This window comes from Sycon ciliatum, chromosome 1 (genome assembly GCF_964019385.1).
Source record: "Sycon ciliatum chromosome 1, ocSycCili1.1, whole genome shotgun sequence".
Classification (NCBI taxonomy): Eukaryota; Metazoa; Porifera; class Calcarea; order Leucosolenida; family Sycettidae; genus Sycon; species Sycon ciliatum.
This window is the reverse complement of record NC_088643.1, coordinates 37,804,854-37,815,021: the sequence shown is the minus strand read 5'-3', so window position 1 is coordinate 37,815,021 and position 10,168 is coordinate 37,804,854. Positions and strand designations below refer to the sequence as shown.

General features: G+C 48.1%; 1 protein-coding gene across 1 annotated transcript; it reads right to left on the bottom strand.

Moving 5' to 3' along the window:
• Positions 1 to 6,030: 6,030 nt before the first annotated feature.
• Positions 6,031 to 9,620, bottom strand: LOC135824424 (zinc finger protein ZIC 5-like). The gene has a single exon (XM_065337161.1). It carries the CDS (start codon positions 8,767 to 8,769, stop codon positions 6,865 to 6,867), a length of 1,905 nt encoding a protein of 634 aa, XP_065193233.1. The 5' UTR covers positions 8,770 to 9,620; the 3' UTR covers positions 6,031 to 6,864.
• Positions 9,621 to 10,168: the final 548 nt, after the last annotated feature.

The window sequence follows — 10,168 nt, the reverse complement described above, 5'->3', positions numbered from 1 at the left end:
CTGTGTGCTGCCGGATAATCTGCAGAAGGCGAGAGACAATGGCAAGACCACAGGGCTGTGCCTGTAGACATGTCGAAGGCTTTTAATAAAGTGCACCACGACAAGTTGATCCAAGACCTCCTTGCGGTTGGAATTTCTGGAAAAGCCCTTAGTTGGTTCGTCGACTACTTGTCCGGCCGCAAGCAGCAGATCCTCATCTCGCCTTCAACCAGCCCTGCTCTGGCTTGCACCTGCGGAGTGCCCCAAGGCTCTGTTCTCGGCCCTGTCCTCTTTAGTATATACACACGAGATGTCCCTTTGGTTTCCTCGCCTGTGCCAAGTGTACAATTTGCAGATGACATAGCCCTGTACGACTCCCAGGCCTCAGCGGCGGAAGGGTCCAGAACCCTCACCACAGCGGCAACTGCTCTGGTCGATTGGCTGAAGTCTCGAGGCCTCATCTTAAACGCCGCCAAGAGCCAGGTTCTGACTATCTCTCCCCAGCAGCTCGTACAGGAAGTAACAGTCAAAAGCGGCGACTGTCTCCTCCCTTCAGCGTCTTCTGCGCGCTACCTCGGCGTTCACCTTGACAATCGCCTAGATTGGGACACCCATGTAAACTATGTGGTCACCAAGGTTGCCAAGAAAATTGGCGCCCTGTGGCGGGCACGCCGAAGCCTATCAAGGCGCTCTCGTCAGGTGTATGTGAAAGCGGTCATAATGCCCGACCTGCTTTATGGCTCCTCTTGCTTTTCAGCCGCAGTGCGAGAGGGTCAGCTGAAACGACTGCAACCTGCGCAAAACAGAGCCATCCGCTGTATCGATGGCAACCCACCTCGGACAGCCATGCAGCCGCTGCTCACTGCTCACTCCCTGTACCGTGTCAGCGAGCTCTACAGGCAGAAAATATTGATCACCATCTGGCGGTGCATCCACGCCCGCACCAGCCCTGTGCTCGCCCAGCTTCTGACCCCGGCACAAGGCACCCCTACCCGCCATCAGCAGTCAAATGGCCTACTAAGCCAGGCAAACCGTAGCCGCCCCGGTCAGCGGAGGTTTTTTCTTGCTGGTGCTCTGCTGTGGAACGCTCTCCCTGGTGAGGTCCGCACAATTACCCGGCTACCTGAGTTTAAGCATGCATGTGTACCATACGCCTGTAGGGAGTACCAGTAGTTCGAGTTGCTGCTGATAGCTCTGCTCTCCCTCCCCGTGCAGTTCAGTAATCCTCACGTAGTATCACAGATACATCGTATTCTCTCTCTCTCTCTCTCCCCCCCCCCCCCGTTTACTTGCAGTTATTAGTATCCTATTCTCTTACTATGTGCTTCCATAGCCTTTACTAGGCTAAGCCTTCGCCGTCATTTTATTGGGTCGTCATCCCGCTTGAATGTGCGAAGTGAAATAAAAACCAATCAACCAACCAACCAACTCTAGCGGCCGCACGGCAGTCTACAAAGGCTTCGTGCGGCCAACAATGGAATACTGCTGCCTGGTGTGGATGGGGTCATGCACATCGTGGCAGGACAAAACCCAGCACAAGGCACTGAAGGTGATTGGCCCAGGCGTCTGGCTCATCAGCCTGAAACACCGGCGACTGGTTGCTGCGCTCTCATTCACGTTCAAACTGTCCTACCTTCCGACAACAAGCCCCCTGAAGCCCATCCTCCCACCTCCAGCCAAACCCCGCCCAGTGGGTGGTCGATCCACTAGGTTAGCCACGGAGACTGCCCATTGCCACCCGCTCCAGCTCAAGTCGACGCTGCCCGTGCGCATTCGTAGCAACCTCCAGGATTCCTACCCAGACTGCATTATTCCCTTGTGGAACAGCCTACCAGCGACCATTCTACCAGCACGGCCGCAACACAGACAGCTCCAATCCTTCAAGGAAAAATGCAACAAGTATCTGCTGCACCTGAACTGGCAAGCAGCCATCGACACTTAGACCAGCGCCTCACTAGCATCCTCCCCTCCCCCCCCCCCCCCTTACCACAATTGTGATGTTATCTTTCACTCTGCTTCTCTCACGACCATCTACCCATTGCCCTCGTTCCTCACTATTATTCATTTCCCCTCTTCCTCCCCTCCTCATGGTTTTACTGCATTATGGCGCTTTTGTCTGCGTAGACGCCGAGTCCTTTGAGGTTGGCAGAGCAGCCTTGCCCCACCACCACTTCTCGCACATATTCGGGAATATAGTGGACTTTGGTATAAAATAAATGAAAAAACTGCTCTTTTCTCTCCGAAACTCAACACTTGCAAGCCAGATATGAAAGAAAGAAAAAATCATCAGTCACACCACCGGGACTCGAACCAGGGACCTTGCTATTCGCGAGCAACGCTCTAACCAACTGAACTACAGAATGCCTCTTATCCAAAGTGATGGTAAATCTATCCTTCTTCGATCAATCCATATCTGGCTTGCATCATACTGGCAACTCACACCAATCAAGAGGGTCCTCGGCCATTCGCTTTGAAATTGCAATTTGTATTTGCTTGCAGTGGACATAGTTTGATGCGCTCCCCATGATATCAAGCGAATGGCTGAGGGCCCTCTTGATTGGTGTGAGTTATCACCTTTCACCAATGCTGTCATTCACACTTTTAGATTTGCCCCATGATGCAGTCATTTACGCTTTGCACTGCCGCCATTCACAACTTCTAGATTTGCGCCATGCTGCAGCTATTTACACTTTGCTTTGTGAGTACATAGTATATACACCAATACTGATCCAGATTTCTCATTACTGTTTTCTGATGATCGCTCAGTGCGTGAAACTCGGAGTAAAAACACTTTCTCTGTCCTCCTATTGTTTGAACCAGCTCTACCACTCGGTATTGAGCACTCTCTTGGACAGCCTGGAACCTCTCTGGTTTGCAGAAAATACTACAAAAAATGTATTGTCTACGCATGCATCTACGTAAGAATCACCACCAGCCAATTTGGACATGCGTCAAAAAGTATTGAACGTTTTCGTTCCCTTCTTCTCAAAATACTACAGGGAATGATGGAAATAAGCTAAGAGACTACAACTATAAAGAAAAGAAGTTCAGAGATACATCACTCCAATTTATATGACATTGTGTAGAAGGGACACGAGAAAAAGATAGATGTGAAGAGTCAAGAAAACAGTATGCAAATCCAATAAGTGACAAAAACGTAGTGACAAAAAAAGAGAGAAAATATCAAGAGATCATGGGATCTATTTCGCACCTTCACGACGAATAGTGCCAAACAACTGCAAAGACTTGCAAGTGGCCATAAGTACAACAAAAGACATCAGTATCCCCATACCAAGGTGTCTATGCATGCTAGAGATCAACATGGAAAAGTGAAAACATTACTTCTTCTATACATTAGTTCACTTCTTTTATAAACAGATTTTTTAATTGCCAAATTAGTTTGAGTTACCTTTGAAAATCATTATGTTCAACTGTCTTCGTAATCATCATACTCGTGCAACCAATGTCAACCTCACTCTGCGAATAATCAGCTCATCTCTCCCATAGCTCCACCTCTCTTTCCATCATGATCGAACATCAACTATACCTCAATTTTCAAGTTAATTATTAGAGCAATATCCACAGCCTGCACAGTCCTGGATGCTAAAATCCAGAGGTCATGACTTCGTATCATGCATAATGTACATGTACGCAGAGTTTTGCGCCAACCCGTCATTATCTCGGCCGCCTCCTGGATACCTGATAAAGGCTGATTCACTCGCATCATCTGCTACATACTGTATTAGTGTGAGAAAGAACTTTAAGACAGACGCGTTCGAGCACACAATAATGTATTGCCATGATTTTTACCCTGCTTTTCATTTAAAACACTATCTGCATGACCTCCGAACCCTTTACCAGTGTTACCAACTGCCCGTATTTGTCCGTATTTTTACGTAAAAATGATGTTTTGTCCGCAGTACGGATTTCAATCGAATTATCCCGGAAAAGCGAGAAAACACGGTGTCTTCGAAAGGAGGGAAAAATGGTGCAGAAGACGCCCATCCACGACGTGCATCGATCGATCTACCCAAAATCGGATCGCAGCATGCATGCAGCCTGCATGCAGTGCGCTGTACATGTATACATGTACATGCCATGCGCATCATGCGACTCTTTGAAGCAGGCGGTAGCTTTTTCGGCTTTTTCTTCAGACCAGCTTCTTGCCTTGCGTTGCAAGCTTGGTTCCTTGTGAGAAATTTGCGCAGGCCAGTAATAAAAACTATACAGGTGAGAAATGATAGGAAATTCAGCAAGTGCAGTGTGACAATGGACATGCATGTGCAAGTGTGTGTGTATTGGTTCTTTTCCAAATTACACTAATAATCAGTGAGAATGTTGAACTGAAAAAAACTAGTACGGAAAACGCTGAAAAATTCCGCAAAATGGCACTGAGCAATACGGATGGGGGTAGAGGGCACTTGGTAATACTGCTTTACCATGCAGACCACCAGCACTGATCAGTTGCATTGTACACAACTGTGAAGCCTACATACTAGAACTGTGGTACAATCATGACTTTGTAGTTATGCTCCTACCTCCAAAAGGATGCAATTGTGCTCCTAATTTCAACCACCAAATTATCCAATAATTATGCCCGCATAATCCGCCAGTACCTAATGCAAACTTATTAATTCAGTGTTATGCTATGTGTACATCCCTACAAATTAATGGGGGTAATGAAAGAGACAACCGGACGAAATACAAAGACAACAAAGGAGTAGTAGGTGCTGCGAGAGCTGTGCTGGTCAGGCGCAGTGTAGGCTCCGGCGGATTATGCTCGCGAAATCATGGAATTTATTCTTTCATGGATTCTCGCATTATGCTCGCAAAATCCTCATATTATGCTTTGGCACACGGGGATACATACTCACTTTGTTGTACTTATGGAGCCCCAAAGTTCGGAAAATTGTGCCTTTTTGTACTTGCAAGTGGCCATAAGTACAACAATATGTTACACGAGTATCCCTATACCAAGGTGTCCATGTCGGATTATCATGGAAAAGGGAAAACATTCCTTCAGTAAAATATTTTTTCATTGCCAAATCAGTTTGAGTTACCTTTGAAAATGATCATGTTCAACTATCTTCGTAATCGTCATACTCGTCCAACCGATATGTCACCCTCACCCTGCGAATAATCAGCTCATCTCTTCCGTAGCTCCACCTCTCCTTCCATCATGACCGAACACCAACTACACGGCCTCAATTTTTTAAATTATTATACCGTAGCAATGTCCGAAGCCTGCACAGACATGGCAGCTAAAATCCAGAGGTCATGACTTCGTATCATGAATAATGAACATGTACGCAGAGTCAGTTTGCGGACTACCCGTCACTAGGGAGGTTTAGTTCCCGCGTAACGGAAACGCGTACGTGGGTGATCCACGTCAAGTGGATGAAGGGCATCCACGTTGCAATGTTGTGTTTAGTCACACGGAACAAACAAAAGCATGAAGGCGAAAGGCCCAAACCTGGTCAAAACGAAGCTACCTGGGCCTAAGAAGCTCATCGAATATTTTGATTTCGTGCTTCGGAAACTTCTTCGGCTGAGCACCCTCACAGTTCCGAGGCAAAATGGGCTCCATACTGATTTTCACCCACGTTCTGGCGGAACGTGGGTGAGCCTCCATACACGGTATGTCGTGAATCAGAAAACGTCTGTACGTGGGTCACTGAGTATCACGTGGTACGCACACGTAAAGTACCCACGGATTACGTGGGACTAAACCTCCCTAGTATCTCGTCCGCCCCAGGCCGATTCCTGATAAAGGCTGATTCACTCGCATCTTCTGCTACATGTACTGCATCCGGCAGTGTGAGAAAGAACTAACTCTGAGAAGACGAGTTCGACCATACAATAATGTATTGCCATGATTTCTACCCTGCTTTTCTCAGTATCTGCAGTGCATGCCCTCCAACTTCACAGCCCTTTACCATGCAGACCACCAGGACTGATCAGGTGCATTGTACACAATTGTGTAGCCTGGCAGCATACTAGAACTGTGGTACAATCATGTAGTTATGCTCCTACCTCCGAGAGGATGCCAAATTATGCTCCAAATTTTCAACCACCAAATTATGCCAATAATTATGCCGGCATAATCTCGCCGGTGCCTAGCGCAGTGCACGCCGAGAGATAGATAGATAGATAGATAGATAGATAGATCGAGAGAGATAGATAGAGAGAGAGAGAGACATGTTTGTAGCTCCAAAGCAAAAAATGTGTGATTAACACTATGACTGTATGTTTATTTTTTATTTATTTATTAAATTTTATTTATTTTCTACTAAAAGCCATATGGTGCACGCAATGGGAACATGCAGCAGCCATGGTGGTGGTGGGGGGGGGGGGGGGTGGCAGGCGCTCCCTCGACCAACTGGTCTCGACATCGTCACGCTCTGGACGCACCAGATAAATGGAAGTATGAGGGAAAGAGAAAGAACAAGGGAGGCGGGGGGGGGGGGGGGGGAGGGGTAGATTGAGAGAAAGAGAGAGTACATGAGAGCGTGAAGTTCAGCAAATTCTATGTAATGTATGTAATACCACTCCAAAACTACAGCAACACCTAAATACAGTTTAAAATGCAATTAGAAAAAAAGAGCGCTTAGTCTGGAGCAGCCACAGGTAATTGCCTAATATGGGCACTATATATTCAGTGTCAGTTGCTAGTGCAAGACTTAGTGCAGCGCTGTGCTGCGACTTCGCCAAAGCATCTCCACTCTTGCATAACATTTTCTTCATAATTATAGTCGCACACGTAGTTTGCCTGTTTGTGATGCAGCTTGGACAACAACAACACCAATAACATGCAACAATTACAACATGTATTGTGCTGCTTTATTGGTGATGTTGACTTCTGAGCATTGCTTATAAAGCTTATTATTAGGTTTGGGCGGTGGCAGGAATATGCGCCAAGGCATGCTTGCGCAGAGAGCTGGGATGTGTATAGCTTTTGTCGCAGCCAGGCTGTTTGCAAACGTATGGCCGTTCATCAGTGTGGACAAACGTATGCTTCTTGCGATCAGATGAGTTTGCAAATCTCTTCTTACAGTCGGGGTGGGTACACTTGAAAGGTCTGTCGCCGCTATGAACTCGCTCGTGTATGCGCAGATTTTCTGCCCTGGCAAAGGGTTTGCGACACAGTGGGCACACAAACGGCTGCTCACCCGTATGGACGCGAACATGGTTGATAAGTTTGTACTTTGCTTTGAATGGGCGCTCGTTTCGGTTACAATTGGACCAGCGACAGGCAAAATGTCGATTAGAGACGGCATTCACATGCAGGTTAACATGCTCCACGAAATCATCCATACTGTCGAATAGCTTGCCACATGGAGTCACGTGGTCCGTGTGCCAACTGCACCTCATTTCATCCTGGCCAGGGTTGGGACTGGGACCGACGTCACCTTGCGCATCACCATCTCCCTGCAGAACTTCCTCAGCAAGGTGGCCATCGTCTGATCCGCCGCCGTATGATGCAATATTGCTGCCCGGTGATTCATGCCAGAGTGGTGGTTGCTTTCCTTCAGCAGCACTGTTACCATAGCAACTGGGGGTAGCATCCCCGATACTGTAACTCAGTACTACTGCTGCCGCTTGCGGAACAGGAAGCTGGCTGCTGCCTGCAGGTGCTGGTGCAGGTGCCGGTGGCGCCGCTGCACTGTGTGGGAGGTTATGCACTGTTGCTGCTCTTCCGGCTTCTTCCACACTCTGGCTCTGGTATATGCCTGGGTACAAGGGAATAGGAGCCGATAGTGAATACTGCTGCGGGTGCACGCTGCTGGTGGCACTGTACTGCTGCGTGTGCACGCTGCTGGTGACACTGTACTGCTGCCCTGTACCTGGTGGCGACTGTTTCTGATCCAGACTGGTACTGGGGGTAGCATTGTACTGAAAGGGTATTAAAGTAGGTGGTGATGGCAAGCTAGCGCCACTGTACTGCAAGGGTGGGAACGTATGTGACTGCTGTTGCTGGGGGAAGCTGGTGGCACTGCACTGCTGCTGATGCAAGTTGCTTGTGGCACTGTGCTGCTTACCAGCACTTACCAGGGGTAATCCAACATGGAAACTGTTCATAATTACAGGGCCTGGATAAGCTGGCAAAGCCACTGTTTTTGGCGCCTTTTTAGTTCTTCGGATCCGCTGCGGCTTGTATTTGAGGACAACAGCAGGATCCGCAACCAGAGCAGAAGCAACAGGAGCAGACTGAGCAACAGGAGCTGAAGCAACATGAGCTGAAGCAACAGGACCAGAAGCAACAGGACCAGATGCAACAGGACCAGAAGCAACAGGACCAGAAGCAACAGAAGCAGCAGCAGTAGTCGGTTGTAGGTACACTGCTACTGGTACTAAAGGTGGAGAGCTAACCACTGTGCTTTGCTGTCCTAGAATGAGATTAGGGGTACCTTCAAACCCTGAGGACTGGGCATATACCACTGGAATATTGAGCTGCGGTTGAGCAGCTCCTGTCAAAACACTAAGATTGGTTCGATCAGTCATTGTCGAGCACACATTGGCTATTGTACCTGGGAAAGAACACAATCTATAGTCCTCTTCGCTTGGAGAAGCTTCGATCAAACTTGATGAGTTTTGACTATGCGGAGACTGCAAACTCACCTCCAGAGGAGTCGAATGCGTCGTCAAGGGAAATCGGGTATATCCTTTTCGCGATCCTGCTGAGAAAAGAAGATACTGGCCCGGCTCATCCTGACAGTGTGCCGTCGAATTGCTAGACATGTGTTCCGAGGTACTAGTACTCGTACCGTGTGCAGGGTATGCTGATGGCATAATGGCTACTGTATGGCAAACTACACCCCACAAAGCAGAAGTCTAGCGAAGCTGCTCCAGCAAGTCTTGATGAAACTACAGCAAGTCTTGATGAAACTACAGCAAGCTCGTTGAGAGATCAATGCCAATCGACAAAGAAACAGAGGCATTAAATTCGGATGGGGTTCGAAAATGGCGGAGCTTCCAATAACTGCGACGGCGATTAACCCTTCGCGTCTTGACCGAGGTCTCAAGCTCATAAGCGTCCACGACTGTTACGTACTGCGAAATGAACACAGGTGGTCGTGGGGGGGATCGGCTATCCAGCTGCGATGCAGCACTTAGGGTCCGTCTCTACGTACCGGTATGGTGAGCACCATCGATGCATGGTGGAGACTGTACAACTGCCCGTATTGCCTCCGTCTTTGATTGGATCAGGCTTGCACATACATTCTACGACAGTTACTGCGGTGACTATGTTCAGGGCTGAACTACTTGGAAGGGGAACAGGCCAGAAAGTAACTTATCAGGGGATTATTCGACCAAAAACAAGCCTAACTGCTAGGCGATAATCCCAGGTGCAGTACCTAGCTAACAAGCGCCTGCAATGTCTAGCTGTGTGGATTAGGCTGAGCTGGATGTTGGTGTCACAGAAATCAACTCCAACCACAAGTCTTCCCCAGATCTGGACATACCCTGAAGGCCTGGCCGGGAGAAGCGATAATCCGTTACTACGGTGATGCCAAACACTTCGGTATACCGGTTAGAGAGCCTTGCCTACCTCTGCTCCACCTTATTTTCCTGATCAAAAGAAGGAAATAACAAAACGATTAAACTATGTTCACGCGGCATCATGAAAATGAGAACACCAAAGTCCAAAGCAGGTGAGTAAGGAAGCCCTGGTCCTGGAAACTGCCGCTGCTGAGAGTCATCGCTGCTCTGCGGGGATCTCAGCGGGAGCGAGGAAACATGCGCGCATTGCTGAGAGACTACGCGGCAGGAGGTCTGGGACTTGATATAGAAGCTAGGTGATCTCGTGGCCTGCTGTCATCTCTTCCCTAGCTGTCTTCTTGACGTGTATCCCGTATGTTTTGCTCGCACATACCAATAGACAACAATGGACATGTACTACAGTAGTCAGTAGTCATGTACATGCCTAGTCAAGCCTAATGATTGTAGACATCCTGTAGACAAACTACTGGGCCTGTACTGACACAGTCATGTACTAGTAGCAGTAGTACGGGTTCTCTCCAGACAATCAATGAATCATTTTAGCGTCTACCATGCATGCATGCTGGCCACATTCTTTTTTATTCATTTAAAATTTGAGGGAAAGTTGCAAACGGGAATTGTCTGAAGAAAAAATTGACTGTCAGCACCAGGATCTCGGACTCGAAGCAGGGACCCTCGCTTATAATAA

Excerpts from the sequence above, each read along its gene's own strand:
- LOC135824424 (XM_065337161.1), bottom strand. The coding sequence starts at position 8,769 with ATGCCATCAGCATACCCTGCACACGGTACGAGTACTAGTACCTCGGAA.